At 41.4% G+C, this 21,363-nt stretch overlaps 1 protein-coding gene across 1 annotated transcript in view; it reads right to left on the bottom strand.

The window, feature by feature from the left end:
* Window positions 1–21,363, bottom strand: part of LOC126402426 (plexin-A1-like) — a 354,576-nt gene that overhangs the window by 53,815 nt on the left and 279,398 nt on the right. The window contains exons 16-19 of the mRNA XM_050064404.1: window positions 19,722–19,889; window positions 10,536–10,629; window positions 8,114–8,350; window positions 1,989–2,132 (exon numbers count right to left, since the gene is read on the bottom strand). Coding sequence (XP_049920361.1) covers window positions 1,989–2,132; window positions 8,114–8,350; window positions 10,536–10,629; window positions 19,722–19,889 — 643 coding nt within the window. The remainder of the gene's footprint in view (window positions 1–1,988; window positions 2,133–8,113; window positions 8,351–10,535; window positions 10,630–19,721; window positions 19,890–21,363) is intronic.

Here is a 21,363-nt window from a genome sequence, read left to right as displayed (position 1 = left end):
CAGTTTCATCACATACAGTATATGGGGCTTTGAAAGGGTTCAAGCTTAAGCCATCACAAATCAGAGATCCCCTGATCTATAGAACATCTCAAAACAAAAGTAGAACAAAGCTCCATAGAGGGGAATCCAGTCCAGAACCATCATGCACTATAGACCCCAAATTCTATAAGAAATAAAAGCATAAGCATAACACTCATATCAAAACCCACCATTACTAAGAGGTGGAGCTCATACCACCAGAGTTGTGCACAGGTGTGTTGCATATTGCCAATGATTAGAATAGGATTGGTTGCTTTTATGTACCTGTTCATTGTTGATTTATGGATGCTCTGATATGGGTATGAAAGACTGAATAAAGTGAAACACTGAATAGATGTAAGTGTGAAGAAATCTTTTCAACCAGTTTGGACTCATTGATGTTTCCAGCTAATTGCTGAGCTTAAGCAGGGTGGAGCCGTTATTGTCCTGCTGATGTAGACTATCAAATTCAACGTTATATTCTACAGCATGATTTTAGCACTGGGATTATTAATCAACCAGTGAATTGACAACTATTCTCAGAATCAATTATTCATTATTACAAATACAATAACTTTGGATTTGGGGACTGGCAGTGAAACAAAACAAGTAATTGGAAGACGTCATCATGGGCTTTGGGAAAATATGGAGAACATTAAATGGTCGAAAAAATAACCAACAGATTGAGAATTGAATAAAAGAGCCTTAATTGAGTCCCCAGTGGTTTCTGACTTTTGGCCGGTGCAAAGACTTCAAGTGCTTGTCGTTGCCCACTTCTCCCCTTTACTTGAATGGCTCAAGGGATGCTGGCAGTGAAACTCCACTGACATGCCTGAAGTCGCACTGACTATTCTGCTCTATTCCACACAGTCTAAAAACTTGCTAAATGTGACAAAGTTTGGGGTAGAATTCTGGGCTAAGAGTCAATGTAGGGAGAGATGCGTGGAGCGGCGGTGATGAGTGGGGCTTCGATTAGAGTTGAGTGTGGATGGTGGATTGGCTTGTGGATTTACTGAGGGTTAGGTACATTATATTTTGTGTACTTTTAAATGTCTGCACCATCAAAGTGAATCTAATAAAAATACATGAAAAATGGAGACGGCACTGAGGGACTTATAAACCTCTCAAATCCAAAACCAGCAGCACCTGCAGTGAAGAACTGCTGACGCCTGCACAGCTGTTGATGTGGATACGCTTCAGTGGAGAGAAAGAAACATGGTTTTCAATCTGCCGACATGTCTGGAGGTTCACTGTGGTCATGTCGGACACGTTGGGTGAATAAAAGAATGATTTCCCTGTGAACTGCGACATTTCAAACACTTAATGGATTTAACTTGACACTGAAGTAGTGCAAAGTCTGCAGATTTGTTCTTTGTGTTCTAAATATCAGGGCTCTGGTTCCTGAAACTTTCACTGCCTTACTTTCAGCAACAGGCTAGCTGAAGGCCAATGAAGATCAACATGTTAATTAAGCGTTAAATATTTAACAGCAGCCTTGGTGTGCAAGCTCAATGGAGCGTATCCCGGATCTGTCAGAGGAAATTGTTTAGAAAAGACGCAAGGGGTTATTCACATAACTCAACAACAAGGTTAGAGTGACATTATGGGCTGAGATTGTCAGGCTAGAATGTTTTCATATTCATAAACATGACTTACTGGGTCAGTGTGGATATACCAAGTAGAACAGGTGGTATTTCTTTGTCCTTTTATAAACTGCTTTTTGAATAAATCCCACAAAGTGAAAACTGACCCAGTTATTTAATGAATAAGACAGAGAAGAAATAAAAACATTGATTAGGAGAGAAGTCTACCATGAAGGTCTCAACCCGAAATATAGAGCGAGTTCTCTGTCAGATAATCCATTCAATGCATGCTGGTCTAAAACAGGGTGAAAAAGTGCATCATAGAGTCAAGTCAAAGTGAAGTCAGGTCAAAATGTCACTGATGGAGAAGAGGAGTCGTGATCTGACCGTGACTTTGTGTTGTCCGGTGAGGTTGGGCCATTCACACAGCAGCTGGCTCTCAGACAGGGTGAGGACGCAGGGAGTCTCTCCAATCAGCACCGTGTAGTTGAGGCGGCTGTTACCTGGAGCCGCTGGGATCAGGTTACGACCCTGAACACAGACAGAAGGAAATGTGGTGAGGAGAGGGGATCGGCTCATTTACGCAAACTTTTTCATGCAAACTACAGAGTGTGTGTTCATCAGGATAAAGGAGCATGTCACCCATTGTAACACTGTCTGCTTTTGGACACCAATGGAACTGCATGGCTTTGGATACACAAACACACACAATACAATTAATAAGACAAGTTCACTGTCACTGATGGTTTTGGTCTTTTCATTGGGCTTTTGTTGACAATTAAAAAATATAAAGTAGAGAAGCACTTGGAGGGCGCAGTTATCGCCAAGGCCAAGTGCTCTATCTCCAAGTGTTAACAAAAGCAAAAAATTATTTGAGTATCCGACCCTTGATTCAGATATCAATTCTTCCTCGGCCTACGCTACACCCTTCCACCAACTATCAAAATAATTTGGCTAGTAGTTTTTTTTCTGTAAACCTGCTGACAAACAAACCAGACACTAGAGACCACCTTGTGATGAGGTCACTCCAGCCAGAATACAGCAAACCGCAACTTAAACAAATGTGGGCCAGGGGCTTAAAGTAGCAGGGGTCAATGGCCCCTTCCTTACGTCATACCCCCTTACTTAGTGCAACTGCATGGACCACACTTGTCTTGGAGTTAAGCCTTTATTGTGATCTCACCTACACACCTGTAGAGTTTCATTACTGCTTCTTGCACAGTTGTAACACTGTCATTTTGACAAAAATATGTCCATAGACAAACAGACATATGAACACCTGCCAGAATACTCAAACAGGCTTCTGTGGTAGTTCCTGCAACAAAAGGTGTCACCAGGATTCAAGCAGCAACCTCTGGAGAAGGAAAATGAAGCCAGGGTGGTAGGGCCAAACACCTCCTTTGCTCACAAGACTTATCATTTAAATAACAAATGTTTCTTTTGTCCTTTGCAAGCTTGAATTGTTTGCAACTGTAGGATTGCTGATACTCTGTTCTTCTTCATTTGATTGTTGTTCAGTGTATGAATTGTGGGTTTTCAGATCAAGTATTCTATTTTAAAACAATTCTGATAAATCAACTGGAAAATAAAAGTAAAACAGGGTGAAGAGGAAGGTAGAAAAGTGTATAATGCATGCTGTATATAATACATAGCGGCAGTTCAGAGGCACACCAACTCTCCCCCACCAACAGTCTTTTGTCTTCTGTCCACTAAACTGAATTCCACACATAAAGTCTGTACCCGAGGTGTGTAAATTCTAACATTTGTCAATTTCTGTTCCAGCTTTTCATTTCAATATCAAGTCCACTAGTTCCAATTTGACACACACATTGTCTGTGATGGAGGGGAGGCAGTTAGCGGTGTGAAAAGAGGGAACTCAAGCAATAGCAAGAAAACAAAAAGCAACAGGGGGAAAGATGAATACAAAGAAAACAAGACAGAGAACGTGGCAAGAAAACATCAGGAGAGCGGGCGCGACGAGTGGAGAGAACGGAGAAAAGATTATGAGAGAGGTAGAAAAAGATGAAAGGAATATACTCTGAAGTGAGAAAGAAAATGGGAATGAGCAGAAAACAGAGCTGGTGAGTGAGCTGGCTAGACGGAGAGACGGAGAGAGAGAGGAGATAGCTGCCGTGTCTCCCGCTGGCTTAGCAGTGGGACGCAGAGACAGACTCCGTTTTCCAATCCCATCGTCTCTGCGGGCCGCCACCCAGCCCCGCTCTGCAACCCTGTAAACATGCATCCCATTCCATCTCGCAAACTCACACACAGACTTCTCGCCACACACACGTAGAGTTCAAGCAACACATGCACTCAAGTTGAAGCCACACATGGAGCTGTTGCCACACATACACACTACAGGCAACAAGCATCATGCGGGGACACGCTCTCAAAAACACACAAACACACACAGGAAAGCACTCACGAAACACCCAAGACCAGATAAATGTTTTTTCTTTTCTTTCTCTTTTGCAGTGAAAACACACCCAACACTTCAGATGAGAAATTAATTGCGTGGCGAGCGCAGTGCACGCATCTCTGAGAAATGCAACCCCCACATCCCCACCCCGCCAAATTGCATTTTTGTCCATCTCATCAGCGCTTCCAGTGGGTAGGCAGTTCCACCAACAAGCCAAGCAGGAGATTTGGCAATTACTGAGAGGCTCTTTGCTAATAAATTATCATTTAAGAAATAAATTACGACGGTTATGCTGCTTTCAATCTCTTCATGGGAATAAACAGCGTAACACACTCTCTGTGATAACACAAGAGATAGTCAAGGCAAATTCTAGCAGAGGATAAAAGCACTGAATTCAATGCAAATGTAGGACATCAATGTGACACTGATCTAAAAGAAATTAATATTATATTGTTCCTTTATTGTGCAAAGTGTGGACTCATGAAAGAGGAAGTGTTCTACACTACTTACACTGCACATATGACATCGTGTCAGCAGTTAGAAATTGTATTTTCACCCCCTCAAGTTATTTGCAGACACTGATCCACTGGTTGTTTCAGTTAATTTCACATTAGTAATAGCACATATATATATTCCCTCCAACAGCCACTCTAATTCCTCTCCAATAACTCTTTGACTAAATATTTCAGGTGAGCTCAGTGAGATAACACAACGACACATACACACGACTCAGGAATTGCCAATTAATTTCATATACTTATGTCCAATCACTGTTAATGAAAATGAAAACCAATATAATCCAAATCTCCTGGACCGTGGGCCTGTGTGCTTCCACACTGGCCCTTCCAGCACTAGAAATTAATTACACAAATTGAAAAGACTGTTATTTAAGAGGGCTCGAGGCTGCAGAGGAGGACGTCAGTCAAAGAAGTTGCTGTTAGTTACTGAAGGAAAGAAAGTGGCCTTGAAAGGTGTGGACTTTTTGCTTTCAGCTTTCAATTATAAATTTGAGAGATTTTTTTAAACCCCCTCCAAGAGACCTTGTAAACACATTTGAGAGCTTTTTTTCCCCCCACTTCGTGTGAGAATAAAAATGCCAGTGAGTGTGTGTTTTATGTATGTGTTGGTGTATGTAGACTTTGCCATTATTAATACAAGATAAGTTCAATATGTTTGAGATTCTTGTAGTCGAACTGAAAGTAGAAAAACCTTGGGAGAAAAACATCTACCCACCGCTACCTAAACCTAGGTTTGAATAAAATATTTAGTATGTATGTACAAGTGCACACACACACACACACTCTGTATCTGTGATGTAATTATGTGTATAGCTAACTAGCTTACTACCTACAGGCCAAAAGGACACCACCAACAAACTAGCCTGTGGTGTTAAAGGTTGCAAAAAATGCCCTGTTGCTCCACTGAGTAGTGTTTCTTCACTGTGTGGAAGCCGGTCTTAGATACTGGAGTGAAGGGTAATGTCAGCGGCTCTGCCTCACTCTTTATGGGATTTGGGTAAGCTTACACAGCCAGCGTTACCAAATATAGTGTTGAGTTTGCCAAACACATCGATTAGTCCTCATCCTAAAAGCCCTTTCTCCTCTAATGTTAAAAGTGAAACTGATCAGAAACATAAACAAGCGTGTAAGCTCAGCAGCCAAGTATAGTTATGTAAGAACAAAATAATACTCTGAGCTTTACCACAATATAAATATTGCAATGGTCTAGCTCTACACTGCTACACAAGACCAACGCTGTTTTTTTAATGTACATCTTCTACACAAAGATTTCCCTGCAACACAGTCGGAAGCAGCTGTTAACTTAATGCTGGAACGGACCCGCCATCGGGTAGACAAGCTAGGCAGCGGCAACCCTGTCTGGCTTGTAAATCACATTTTTTAAACCAATATTTCATGAGATAAACTTTTATTTGAAATATTACTGTTTATTCTTGTGATTTCTAGCTTTCATTTGTGAGTTAATTCAATAGTTTAGAGGTTACAATGAGAGATGTGGCAGTTGTGCATCATCAAGTATGAAAATAATCGGGAAAAAGGCCGTGCTTTTAATCCCCATTCACTGTGAATCCAAGTCAAACAAGCATGCACAGTTGGATCCCTCAACATTAACGTCAAGGAAGCACAACTCTTCTCTGTGCCTTTTCACATAAATATGCCAGAAATGCCATTTGTTATATATGGTATGTAGAATCAAGATTCCACACTGGAAATGTGCACAGTTGGATTTGGACGTCACTATGTCAGAGCTCATTGTAGCTGCTGTATGTTAGCATCAGTGTTTTTATGGCAGCGGCCCTGAACGTCTCTGAAATGAACAATTTTGCAAAATTGGATTTACAAAGCAAAAAGAAAATCATAGTGAGAGGGAGAACCACCTCAGCCCTAACCACGCTACATCTAGTAAAGGGACAAAAAAGTGTTTTTAAATGAACTAGTACAAGAAAAGAAGAAAAGCTAGAAGTCAGTGTATCACTATTCTGCCCGTAAGGACATGTTGTACAACGCCATAACTGATGTTTTCACCAAGAAAGATTGACGGATGGAAGTCATCTAAAAGTAGCCTAGATCTACAGATTGGTAAATCAGTGTACATTTATGTTTGGCTTCATACTGAATTGACCTGTGTGTTTTATTGTTGCTAACTAATCACAAGACAAAAACATAGTTGCTGTGCCATAATTCAGGATATGGTTGCTCTCTCATACTGAATATAGGTTACTAGTGATTAGTAGTTACATTTCAGAGGCAGTTTTTTTTTTTGTATGCCACTCTTGTACAGTATGTGAGTCCTGTCTCATTGCTGATGAGAACTTGCTTGTTATTGATGTATGTGTGCCTGTGCATGCATAAACTAAAAGAAGACACACGCTATGAGGTTTAATCCAGCTGAGTGCTGGGTTCATGTTAGTTTAAAGGAATACTTCGAACACACAATGACCATTTGTATAACTACTTACCGTGTGTTAGCTTGAATTTGTAAAGAAAAGTATTTTTTGCACATGCCTCAACGGTGAATGGAGAATCCAAAAAGGTGAACATCCTTCATGGATCAAAGTAATCAGGGCCTGTGATTAACAACAGTAAAAATAGTCGTGTGCACGGACGAGTCGTGTGCCTCAGCTAAGGTTTTAGCGAAAATGCATGATTTCAGGTAGCGCTGAGCGTACAACTAGATAAATAAGACTTGGATTATACTGCACAAGTTCTGTAAGAGTCTGTTAACAAATGTTTTGATATTGTTTTGTTGTTCTGCAGTGCAAAACCTAATTACTTGAATTCATGAAAAATGTTCACTTTTTTGGATTCTCCATTCACTGTTGAGGCATGTGCAAAAAATGCTTTTCTTTACAAATTCACCATAGAGGCACAGTAAGTAATTGAGATACAAATGTTATGAAGTATTCCTTCAATAACTTGCTTGCTACTGCTGATAAAATCTCCTAGCAACAGTTGTCAAAATTGCTGATCACCAGCCGTAAATGAGAAGGCAAGAATCCGAGGTGGCAAGGTGACAGCAAGAATCAGTTATTGCAAAAATGACTACGGGGGCTAAGCAAAAGGTTGATTGATGGTGGAAAAAGTTAAAGGGATGCTCCAAAGAACTAGCCATCATTACAGAACATATCAGTCAACAAATGCAATGCAGTGTGATATTAATTCAGCAATAGAACAAAACACAGGGATAATCCTCTCATCTGAATTCTTGTTTTTACATTTCAAGATGATCCAAAGGCAACACAAGGAACCGTCTACCTTTTAACAACCTTTCATTTTCTCATACCAAGTAAATGTGGCCGTTTTTGTAGGTGTCAATCGCCCTATGCTTACTGCATGAGCTGTCTGAAAGGAGTCCACTTGAGTCTTTTCAGCTTTGAACAAGTACCTGACAAGTTGTGTTGCAGTAGTGGTACTAGCCAGTGCTGTTTGTGAGGTAACAACCTCAGATCAGAGCACTGATCGAAAAAATGTGAAATGTACATGCCAGCACATAAATCTCAAAAATAAATAAATAAATACATAAATGAATAAAATGAAACAAACAAAAAATAAAAACACACTTCTGCCTTTCTGACCTTGAGAATAAGTGGAGATGTGGGCTTGAGCTCCAGTATCCCAGAGGGACTCAATGGTTCAAACACAGGGTCAGGGTAGTAGCTGAATGACTCATTGACCACCACCAGAGCGTTCACGTTGTCCATGTAGAACCCAATCTCATCCGGGCCTGTGCCGGTATCGGAAAAACCCAGCTCTGAATCTGCCACAGATGGAGCCAGGCACACCATGACTGAGTTATTATACACCGTGCAGTTCTGAAAACAAGAGAGAGGAAACAAGAAAGAGTTTATGGCTTATGTTTTCAGTCAGTGGGCAAATCTACTAAAGATGAGAAGGGAAAAAGACAATTGCTTTAGTCATCTTTGCACAAAACTATCCTGTAGGCACACTGACACAAATCTAAACACACTGCTTTCCATTATTATCTAGTTACTGCTCCATTTACAAGAGAATGTCTTACAAACATGTAACACAGCCTCTTTATAATACTGAGAATAACCTGCAGACTATAACTGTATTTCAAAGTAGATCCGTTGGGTATAATAATCCATCCTTTTTGTAAGTCAGTGCCCTGTGAAAATGTGATGCTGTTGTACCTATTGGAAATGTAAATTGACTGCAAATTTATGATTAACTGTTAATAATGGGCAATGTGCTGTGTGCCTTTGCTTGTACCTGAGAATATTTTACATCATTGCTTTGGAGAATACATGAATACACGATGTCATAGCCATATTTGCTTTAATTTATATTTACAACCCACTTCATTTAAAGTCCACAAAACCAAAATAAGACTAACAAAGCCATCTTGGTTTGTCTGTCCATTGTTTCAACAATCACCAACTCTGGTTTGGTTGAAAAAAAAAATCCTTAATTAACACAGTTACATGTGAAAATGTTCTGGCTCTGTACATGCTAAAATTGCTGTTCATTCAAATAGAGTCTGGTGGGTTTGGTGAGAGCAATTTCGAGGCTGTTTCTGGTTTCACAAAAATGATCTCGCTCTTTGAAAAATAGGTCGACATCTGTAGGGATCCTTCCATAATGTAAGACACTTAGAGTAATAATCAGAGCCTGTTCGTCGCAAAAACAAGCACTTTGTAAATTGATGGTGCGAACATGCCTGGAGTGGTTACATTGCAGCATGTTTTGTCAATGCTGGCTGTAGCAGCCTCAATCAATACTGGACTAAAGTTAAAGACTGCTGTTTACATTTGTCACTCAGACACAAAAACATGGAAAAATAGGGTCCAGGTTGGAAAATTCTGACGTTCCCCTTTAACCCCAACCTGTGGCAAGAAACACGTTGTTGTACACCCGTGTCAGCATAGAGTAAAATGTAAATATTAAATAAGTTGATTATCATTTGCCGTCATGTTTTATTTTTTCTGATAACCTTACTTGTGAAGGTGCAACTTTATCAAGGCAAGTCCTTCTCTGAACACACCACAGAGATTTCAAATTAATCCACTCATTCAATTGCACTGCAACACAATAGTAATGCCACTTTAACAAAAAACGAACACAGACATGATGTTCATTGTGATGGATCTCAAGCAAGTCTCTGCAGGTTGGCTGTCATGCAGTAATGAAACGAATAAAAAAGGCTGTCTGGAAGGGTGGAAAAATATATTGAAAAATGTAAAACACCATTGTATGCTTTGGGAAATGGCTGTCATTTCAGTATTCATGATTTGTAGTAAATGGGCGACAACATTAAAAAACATCAGCATGGTCCTTTAAGTGCAAAGTAGCACTTTGATAAAGGGCTGTGTGGGATGCGTCGTGTAGGCTGTTTGCCTCAATAAGCGGCAGCTTTATGCGCAGGTTGAAGTGCATCGGTATTGTTTGAAGTTCGGTTCTTAACCTCGATAACTAAAGAGCTTCAACTCAAAGTGACAATCACTAAAATGCTTTGTGAATCTATAGAATTGATGAAACCCTTCAACTCTTTAAATGGGACTTCAGATTTTTTTTTCTTTTCTTTTTCGTCACCGTTCCCCGAAACATTCTCTCTCACTTTCACTCTCACACACAGTCTCTCTCATGTTGTCTCTTTCTTTTTGTGACACAAACACTCATGTGGTGCGGTGACATTTGAAAAGCTGTGTGGCCTCAGGTAGCGTTAGATGTCTGAAGCTGTAGCTGTAGAGAGAGCAGATGCCAGCAACACTCAGAGACAGACTGTCTGCCACCTTCTGCGCCACTATAGACATAGTAGTCTGCAAACGTTCCTGTGTATGCAGAGGGGTATGTCTGAATATATTTGTCACTTAATATATGTACTGTATGTATAAAGATGAATAATGTATACCGTATATAATGTATACTGGTATGGGTCTCCACACTGCTGAACCTGTTTGTAAGTCTGTGTACTTTTACTGTGTCTGTGTGTGAGTGTGTTTATGTGGTGTGTGTGTCATTCCCATCAATACTCACATGAAAGGATTCTGCCTGCCCATACTTGGCCCGGATCTTTGGTTCTCGGATGGTAGCAAGGTTGGTCCCGCTCACTGTCAGCAAAGTTCCACCACTGTCGGGATGAAGAGAGGGGAGAAGAAGAGAGTAAGAGGAGAACAAATGTCCAGTAGGTAGACAAGAACTTCTCAGGGGAAAACAAATCTCTGCCTGATTCAGTGGTATTTGTGATTGGCAGCAGCCAATTGTTGTGCAGAATGGACATGACTGCAGTGTGCACCTGCAGGGAGTGATATGACAAATGTTTCCAAAGACAAACAGCTGAGAAACTGGCTTTTTCTGCTTTACCAGAACAGCATGGTGGCAGAAAGCAACATATATTTACAACAAGTAATAAAGACCATTAAGCTGTAATATGGTAGAAACATACAATATCGTGCTTACAGTAACACTTAACTGCAAATAACATGCTGAGACAAGTCACAACTTTCAGCCAGCATAACATTTGCTAAATAAATCCTGTCTTCCATAAATTGCATTTATATACTACTCGTGGTTTTTCCCAGTTACATAGTGGGGTCAAACAAAATTGCTGCCTGGATTTTGTTAACAGGCAACGTTTTTTCCAAGTGAATGAAGCGCTACATTTATGGTGGGCATACAAAGCTCTTCACATCCTGAGGTGCATGCTCTGAGTGACGCCAGTGGTTAGATTTGGGTTAATCGGGGCGCCGGTGGCTTAGTGGTAGAGCAGGCGCCCCATGTGCAAGGCTGTTGCTGCAGCAGCCCGGGTTCGACTCCAGCCTGTGGCCCTTTGCTGCATGTCACTCTTTCTCCCCCCTCACGCTTGTCTGTCCTATACATTAAAGGCTAAAAAAGCCCCAAAAAATATCTAAAAAAAAAAATTAAAATAAAAAAATATTAGGGTTAATCAAGATAATCCCAGACCTTGTTGTAAGCAGTTTCATGTAGGAACTATTTTCTTTTTACACACGCACACTGTATCAGAAGACGTGTGCATCATGGGCGATTGCTCTGAGACAACAAGGGAGGCTGATCTTCCCCTAAATTTTCATAGAAGAAACGGTCAAATATGCACTACTGAATTTACATTAAAATAAGAATTTACATTGCATTAAATGTGCACTAGGATGCATTCAACGTCATAACTATGATGTTCAAAACCAGCTGTTTATGACCAGTTTTCAAACACGACCTCCCTGTCATACATTCTCGTGTCAGCACGGTGGACACAGAGCCTCCAAGCATTCCTATGACACAGCGCTGAGCAGTTTTTTTTCATGCAGCAAAGCGAGACAGTCATTGGATAAATGCGACAAAATCGTCACTTCAAGGGAGGCTCAGCTTCCCTGGGACCTAATGGAGTGGTAGGCGGGAGAGGACGCTTCCCTGGGACCTAATGGAGTGGTAGGCGGGAGAGGACGCTCGGTGTATGCATGATGATTGGAGGAAGTGTCTAAAAGGCTGAACCCCTTTGTGATTGACAGCCCTTTGGAAATACACACCGGGATCGTTGCATTTCGAGCTCAGTCCCATGCGGATATTTGCGAGTGGAGTCTTCTGACAGAGTGCCGTGCGGAGTTCCTTATTTCCATAAGCGATATAGTTCATGTTCATCGTGAAACCCATCTGAAAATCTTTGAGGTGTGTTTCACTGTGGTTCTATGACATGAGTGTGGTTGAAAAACGGCTTCAATTAAATTTTCCTTTTACAAGTTACTGCCTCGCTACAATATGATAAATTTCATGATGTAACCTTAAAGTGAGCTTCCCCTGTTTGAAAGACTAGCAGCCGCCACTGGTGTGCATCTACTGCTAGCTCAGCTAGCACCACTGAGCTAGCTTACGTTACAGGTCAGCCAAGGTGGACGCCATTAACATTTACATCTCACACTGTCACAATCAAGAGCCTTTTGTCCATAAGTGGATGCACGTTTCCGTCTGTGCAGTAATACAGTTGATGGGTGTAGTTCAGTAGAAAGAAAACAGTTCTTACATAAAGCTGCTCACAAAAAATATACATTTTTGATTTGGGGGGTGAACTGTTCCTTTAAAAGAAACCCAGGCAACATTTTTTTAAAGGTTATTATTAACAAGAAAGTTTGACTCCAAGTATATGGTGGAGTGCCCTGGGCATGAGGTAGGGCTTAGGGATGAACCCCTTATAATGGAGTTTACAGAGAAAAAAGAGAGAATGAGGACACGAGAGAGCGTATGTGTGAGTGAAAGTTAAAGAAAAAAAAGGACAAAGGGAGAGTAAGAGGCAGAGAGAGAATCTGAGTGAAGGGTAAAGATCCACAGAGATACTGTACATACTTTAATCACAACTCTCCACAGTAAATATGTGTTTGCCTTGAGCCGGTGAAGGTCACTGGACTGAATCCAGTAAATAACAATGCTAGAACTTGACTGAAGCCCTGAGCTTCATTTTGGTGGTGAGTAGTGTGTGAAGGCAGACTGGCAACCTCTTGGTCTAACAATGTCTATGTGGTTGGATCGATTTTTATAAGATTTCATTCTTTTCTCCAAGTGCGTGTAGATTTCAAACAACTGCTGATTGGTTCCACCAGTAAACTTGGCGACTGTTTTTAGAGTTTGTGATCCAAGTTTTGGGAAAAGTTTAGGTACCCTTCAGTGACATCCCATGCTGGTCCAACCCAAAATGATTAGTGGACTTGTTTCCTTTGATAACCCCCCACAATGCAAGACTACTAGTGCTGCCTAAGGTTCACAAAGTACACAGGAAAAATAAAATCTTTATTTATTATCTTTATTATAGGAGGACAATGGAGTCTGTCTTTCCTTTTCACTGCAACACTTAAATTGGATTTATGAGGTTTTCATGAGAGATGTCTTAACTTTTTGGTGCCTACCTTGTTTTACAGTGGCAGTTTCAACCTCTGAGTACCCTGCTCTGTTTTCTGCTAGGAGACCTTCACTGCTGCCTGGGCTATCTGTGCCTCTGAGAGATATAATGTAAGAATCCCTATTGCCTGTCTTTCTGCAGGTTTCTCACTGCCTGGAGGGGGATATACTGAAGTCTCTCACACTGCTGTCTGAAATAAAAGGCTGAGACAAAACCGTGTATCTTGAAAAAGTCATAAACAATATGCAGCTCCCTTACTGCACATTGGACACTAAAGCATTTTCGCAAACACGCAGTGGGCACTCTATGGGTATTTTGGGCCTTGGTGAAGATCAAACACTCATGGCCAACACCCACGGTTGTGATATCTCTATAGGCATCTTGCGGGCTGGATGTGGGGTGTAATGCATCTTATTCTGTACTCAGAGAGCTCTCCTGACCGCTGCCTCAACTATCTACACCTTAAAGTGTTTTTGAGATTTACTTTCTCTGTTGCTTGGATATCTACAGAGGTGCCCTCTCTCCGCTGGGGGATACTGCCAAGGTTGGAAATGGCCCATTGACACTGCCATGACTATTTAACTAAGTCTCTGTTCTGTAGACTGACTCACCACTTGCTGTTTTTGAATATTGCGGAGCTTTAGCACAAAGTATAATTTCAAACATCTGAAAAACAGACATTTGATTTATCCTCACCAATCAACGTTGCAGACCTCTACACTGTAGAGTCCCCGAACTATCTACGCTAGCTGGCCCTATCAAATGCTCACCCTATTCTTTTCCATTTACACCCATTCTTTGAGGATTCATGGTACCTTGGATGCTGTTGAGTAGCCCTGCAAGTCTGCCTGTATTACCTGCAAGTCTGCCTGTATTACCTCAATGTGAAAGTGATGCCAGATAAAGTATCCCTTGGACTCTCTGCCATTTGACACAAACATATTTTCACCACTTCGACCTTCTGCGTCTGCAAGTAGTGAGCAGAACTCCACCAATAGCCCAATGCTTCAAAATTGTAGGATTAAAATGCGATGGCTGGAGCTGAAGACCATGTCGGTCTCTACACCAGTTCAGCTTAAGATGGGGCAACATGTACCTCTCAGACAAGGAAGGTAGGACTTGTTTGAGTTGTTGCTAAATCATGCAAAGTTTTATTAACCTGGCAAGATCAGATAACTGATCCAGGCTACATTCCTGTATGTCATTATAAAGGTCATACAGGCAGACACAGTGACAAAAAAGTTATGTTATAGCATGATGACACTCACCGAGGCATTGGATAGGCCTTTGTCCCTGGCTCGGCTTGCAGCTCAGGGAGTACCCTCTCCAACCCTCCACCACAGAAGCATAATAACAAGGCACATTCCTTGTGGTGGGTTACCATGTGCTACCATTGATTTCTGCAAAATGCAGGTGTCTTTTCATTGTGGACATTAATCTGACACTTATCCAGACTGACTTAGTGTAAAAGCACCATCAGCAGAGTAAGTGATATGGTGAAACGAAGAAGAGACAGAGCCTCTTAATATCTTGGATCAAGAGACTGGCTGGCTCACACTAGACATTCATCTCTCACTCTAATCCAGGGAGACTTACAATAACGGCAAATGACAGGTAGGGACAGAGAGTAAATGATAAAGGTAGACGTACCATCTCTGGCATTGTTAGTAGACAAAAGGATTCAAGTCTGGCTATTCTTCTCAGCTAGACTTTTTTTCTCCTTTGACAGGTTGTCCATTACTGGCTAAGGCGCTTGGTCCCATTCATCCTACAGTTCTTTGGATAACAGCATCATGTGTAAGATGTGATTATACCTGTTATGGGGGATATTAGGTTTTTGACTGGTACTTTGACAGCTGACGCAGGTGTAGCAGAATTTCTCTGCTTCTACTTAAACATATTTTTCACATCATATGATACCGTATTCTTGTCATTTCTACTTCAACACTGTAATCTTCAAGAGCCAAATTCAGCTTAAGCAACTGGAAATGAGACACTTCAATTCACTATGGCTGAGTGCCATGAAACTCTGCCATGATGTGGTGAAATTAATTTTGTGCAAATCAAGTCTGTTCTGTTGAGCAGAGTCTAATTAATGTTAAGAAGTTTAAGTTGTAATATTGTACAACTTCCATCGAAACTGAACAACAAAATTATTTATTTTTTTAATCTCCTGCATTCCACTGTGAATGCAAATTAGTTTCCTGATGTATCACAGCAAGGGGATATACTCCTGGATTCTGCATCTATTAGTTTGAAATGTTGCCATGAGAGCTAAATATATAAATATAGCTGAACCTCTTATGATTGTGAGATATACTACAAAGCACCATATTAATCAGGGCTTTTAAAACCTATTGTTGCATAAGCAATGCTTCAATACCTGTGTGTGTAATACTGTAAACTGCGTTTGCTCATATAGTAGCATTATATTCCTGTGCTTTTTATAAGAGAGATGAAGGCGGCTGATTAACAAAGGAGCAATGGAGCTGAGGCCACATTCAAATGAACTGATTTTTAATAATGTTTATGTCACTTGCCACAAATGCATCATGGGACTAGGCAGACTGCACTTCTTCTAATACTGCCTGTCCTCTGCCTCCTTTCTCCTCCTCCCCTCTCCTCCTCAGCTTGATGTATATTTGTGCTGAGTCCCTCTGTCCCCGTTGCTCCTCTCTTTGTCTAAGTGAGTCTCTTTAGCTCAGGTACATGCTTCAGGGAACAGACAACAAGACAATCAGGATAAACTCTCAGGGATAGCTGGGGAAATCCAACTACTGTTGTTAGTATTTCTGTCTGCTCCCCTTATTTCTCTTGCCATGTCTGTCCTCACTTTCTGTTTTACTACTCTATCTGTTTTCCATTTTCCCACCCTTTCTTCATTCTAATCTCTCCTTCACTGACTGTAAAATATCATATTTGGCATTGCCAAATTCAAATATAAATAACAAAAGTGGCTTACAAATAAAACATACACGACACTTCTCACTTCTCATGGTTGCCATCTTTGCCAAACTTCTTAACTTTTGAAATTGCAGCTGGGGACAACAAGGAGCCTGAGCTGGATGCAGTAAACACCACCGCGTTATACAGATGTAAGTTAAACATATTTTTTGCACTAAGTACCAATACTGTCCCTATTGTGACGTACTAGAGGTAGCATGTTCCCGGCCTGCTAGCATGTCAGTCGTTAGCTCTCTAACCAAAGTAGTTTACCGAATATCCCTGCCAGTAGTCCCTACGTTACCAAGCCTCCAGTTTGTGAGGATGTCTGGATGAAATTTGCTACTTCCTGGTTTGCTTATAAATAAATAAATTAAATAAATGCTTAGTTTATGTCAGTTTGCATTTTTAGGATATTGTGGGAGCTGCCTACCTGTTGCCTGAACACCTATATTTAGACCTGGATACTATCATTGCAACCACTTTTCTAATGGTTACAAATAAGCAGCTGCTCTGGAGTAACAGGGATATTCAGTGCCTTGCTTAGAGGCACCCTGGCAGTACTTGCTGAAGGAGTGGCAAGCTCCACACTAATGTGCTTTATTTATCCAGCCAGTTTGAGAGGAGATTTGAATATTTAGGTCCAAAATTGCTTTTCCAACCTCTGCTGCTGCCCAAATATCTTTCCTCGGTGTCCCAGATGAGCACTCTTCATTGATTTATTTTTGAAGTGCTCTGTCTTCTTCCTAAATGGAGTATCATCAGCCAAGCACAATGATAATGCACTCTATCTCCCCCCTTTGCTCTTCTCACTGTCTTTCATCCATTCTTGCTATCATCAACCAAGCACAATGATAATGCTCCGCAGGCGCATATGTATTAGCACAAAGGCAGACAATGAGGCAGATACGAACCAATACGATCGCACATCTCACTGGTTCGTTATACTTTCTACCTGAGCCAACATGTGACACCGTGACAGAGGGCAGTGGTTGAAACGCATCCGCTACATTAAAGCTCCCGCTAGCTGGAAGCAACACACACAGTTTAGTCACTGTTTGTGAGGTGTGTGTGTTGTTCTGTGGTTTTCTCAGCCAGATGGAGGAGGGATCTAGGGCCAAAACATCAGGGACTCTGGGAATCAGTGGGGTGTGTGTATGTGTGTGTGTGTGTGTGTGTGTGTGTGCATGCATTTGTCGTTTTTAAGGTGGGATCATCACCCCTGAGTGAGCTTCCTGAAGTAGAACCCTAGTTTTGAGCGCCACACTGACACACACACACACACACACACACACACACACACACACACACACACCCTCACGGTGGGTGTCCTGTGCAGTGATTGGGCCTCAGCTGCTTTTCGGACAGTCCTACTGGGCAGGAGGGGCAGGGCAGGATTCATCAACACTCTTCTCTAACAAGCTCTGCATCTATCTGCCACCATCTACTGATGAGTCACCGCAGGGAAGAAAGCAACACAGAGAGGGGAAGAAAGTAGCAGGAGGGAAGGAGGTAAAATGAGGGGAAACAGGGCAGGATAGCTGCCTGTGTCAATATCTTGAAACAAATTAGGAAGACAGGGAATGAAAGAAATGCAGAATGAAAGAGAAAATATAGAAAAGACAAGCATACAGCAGGTGTTCTAGGATATCGCGTAGGCCTATTCAGACAGGTGGGCAACAACATTCTGCTGGAGAATCTTGACCTTCATCACCAGCCAACATCTAGCTCTTATAGGGCTTTTCAATAGGCAGTTTTGGCTGCGCTGAGTCAAACCAACAACCATTGCACCAACCCATTCTCATTCCCAGGTTTTCAAATACCAACACTTTGTCACACCCTTTGGCGTCTCATAGTGATATAGTAATGCACAGAGCACCCTTGTACCTATGTGACACGCCGAGGGGTGTGACAAAGCATTGGTGTTTGATGACCTGGGGATGAGAAAGGGCTGGTTGCACAGTGCAGTAGTACCCGGCGCTAAAGAGGGCACCACTTTTAAATGCCATAGACTCAGGACAAGCATGTCAACAGTTAAAGACACACCTTCAAGCAGGTAGCCCTGTTGTGCTGTGATGCAATTCCCTGACACCCTGGGCTGACACACTGAGTATACCTAAGTCAAGCCAAGCCACCACATGTGTATGGAACAGGGCTACTAGAGAAACACTGTAAGATCCAAAATTCCAGACAAATTAAACTAGGACCAACAGGCACCATGGTACCAATCAGTAGGTATTTGCGACTGTAATTAATACCTAGGTAGTGGGAAGAATATCAAACACATATGTGCCCCAGAAAGATTAAAATCATTTATTTGTCAAGGCAAGATTTATATCACCCAAGACAAATAGAAACCAGGTCGAATGGGGCTTCAGAAAAGCCACTGAGTTGAGGACTAAGTTCTTCATAAGTAACCCAAGTCTTCATTATATAGACCAATGTGTGTGTGTGTGTGTGTGTGTGTGTGTGTGTGTGTGTGTGTGTGTGTGTGTGTGTGTGTGTGCGTGTGCGTGTGTGTGTGTCTGCCCTCCCTGCCAGAAAATTGACTTTAATGTGAAAGTCTTTGCTCGTGTGTGTTCTCCCCAGTGATGCTCCTCTCATGTTCAATGCTGAGCTGTGGAGGGTCTTTATTTATTTAGCTGGGAACATACAGTGCTGCATGACCGGCTGAGAAAATCTGAGTATCAAACTGAGAGATGAACTAGTTCAGGCGCAGAACTTTATAGTTTCACAGACTATCCGCTGATCAGTATTCCCTGCCTCTTCAATCACCAATCACATCCAAACAATCAATGGGCTGTATTATCTGACAAGCTCACACTCCCAATTTCGGGAACACACAAGCTGCCTCTAATGATTTCCTCCACTAAAAGTTCTTACTTGTGCTGGATGAAAAATCTCCAGAGGAAACCTCAAATTACCTCTATCCAAACCCTGCTGTCAGAGATCTCATCTTGCGTTTAAGTCAGCCCAGAATGCTTCCTTACGTAGTGTAAAAGTCAAGGTCCAAGCTCGGATTTCCTCTTTCATCCACATGACTTTCAGATTATCCACCCAGAACTCCAGATATTTCAGCTGGAGGTAACATTTTGGTCCAGCACATTTCTTGAGCTCCTTTCAGGAACTCTCCAAAACTGTTTGGAATCATTTTAGGAGCAACACCAATTTGTTGATAGAACTAGTCAATTATTCACTCTCAACCAAAGTCTGTTATTTGGTAAATCAGCAGTTGCCAAAACACAAAATACTGAGTTTGTCTAGAAAGCGTGGTTGGCTACAAATGGGCGTTGTGAACATAACTGGACAGAATTCCAAGAAATGAATGAAACTATATAATTCAGCTCAGTAAATGATAAAGCAACACAACAGCTTACCTGGCAATGCTCCAGTCAGGTTCAATCCTCAGGACAGTGGGATCTTCAGTGTAGTTAAATTTGACCTCAGGGTTTCGGAGTTCAGCGTCGTCAATGTCCACCAAGACTGATGCACTGCCCGCTGCTAATCCAGCTGGTGTAACACACACTATCTCGCGGGCATTCCTCCTGGATGAACAGAAAGGAGAAAAGTTAGAGAAAGGTGATCCCATACCCAACATGCATTTGACTGACAGACATTAGTGTCCGCTGAGGGAAATGCTAAATTTCCACAAAGCCCTATGGCACACTGTAAAGCTAAAATCCAAACTAAAAACAACTGTTTTGAAGTGATATTTGAAAGATATAGAGGTTCTGCTGTCTCATAGGAAATTTCTAATACATAGATAAATTGAGGATACAGCTGCGTACAAGACTGCAGAGAGAATAAAAGTGATTTTGGAGAAACAATTCACATATCAACAGAAAGAAGAGCAGAGAGGGCCGCTCTACAATATCCCACAAAAAAAGCTGTCTAGCAGAGTCTGATCACTCCAAAACCAGAATTATAATAATGAAGAGGCAATGATTACTTTTTTGTGCCAGGACATTCCCTAAATACTGAGGTCCAAGCTGAAGCATTGACATGTTTAATGACTTGCTCATTGTGCTTGTAATTACCAGTGTCCAGCCTGGGAAGTCAATTAGTCTCATTCCTTTAAAATCATATTGTAACCTGGTAATTTCATTAGCTAATCCCACTTGTGACCAATGCACTCCATCCCAGCAAGACAATCAAGGCCTGCAAAATGACCACTCTCCTGGACTGCTGGATCACAGCAATCAGCGCTGGCTCATCACAGTTGGAGCTTTTGATTGCAGCAGGGTGAGCCATTAGCAGCAATGTATATTGTGTGTGCATTGCACTGTATGTGGCCCCATTTACACCTGGTATTAACATGTGACCTGTGTATGACCTAAGTGTTCCCTTTATCTCATTTCTAACTGCACTGTGATCGGATCTAAATGTGCAAATTAGGCTGGGTGGGGGACTTAAAACATGGCACGTCTCAGGTGAAGGCAAACAATATCATGGAGAGGTATCATTTATCTTTAAGCTGGCTAACTTCTCTAAAAATAACTAATAATAATAATAATAACGATGATAATACAAAATTAAAAAAAAATAATGCTTATTTAAAGGGCACATTTAAAAGCACTCTGCCTTACAAGACGTGGTTTAAAAAAAAAACCAAACAATAATGTGTCCATACAGTATAAAGTAATATAGCTCACAAACCCAAACAATTAAACTGATTACCTCTACACACCTGTGTCGTGGATTACAGTCAAGTCCAAGCTTCTACAGAGACGACTTTCTAGAGAGACAAGTTTCTACGCAAAAGAAAAGTCTGCTACAGAAAACTAGTCTTTTACAGACAACCACTTTCTACAGACAATTTAACTCCAATGAGTAACAATGAGTAGAAGAAATTACACAAAAAGGGGGGGCATCAAAATGCCCTTCAAGGTGCCCCTAATAATGCTACACAGAACATCGATTGCCTGAAAGAGTAGACAGAAAGCATGTTGCCGCAAAATTCGCGTGCATGCGTGCATGTCCCATAGGCAAAATAACATTTTCAATTGCAGTCCCCAGTAG

The sequence above is a fragment of the Epinephelus moara genome, chromosome 16 (genome assembly GCF_006386435.1).
Source record: "Epinephelus moara isolate mb chromosome 16, YSFRI_EMoa_1.0, whole genome shotgun sequence".
Taxonomy (NCBI): domain Eukaryota; kingdom Metazoa; phylum Chordata; class Actinopteri; order Perciformes; family Serranidae; genus Epinephelus; species Epinephelus moara.
This window is presented reverse-complemented; position numbering and strand designations above follow the sequence as displayed.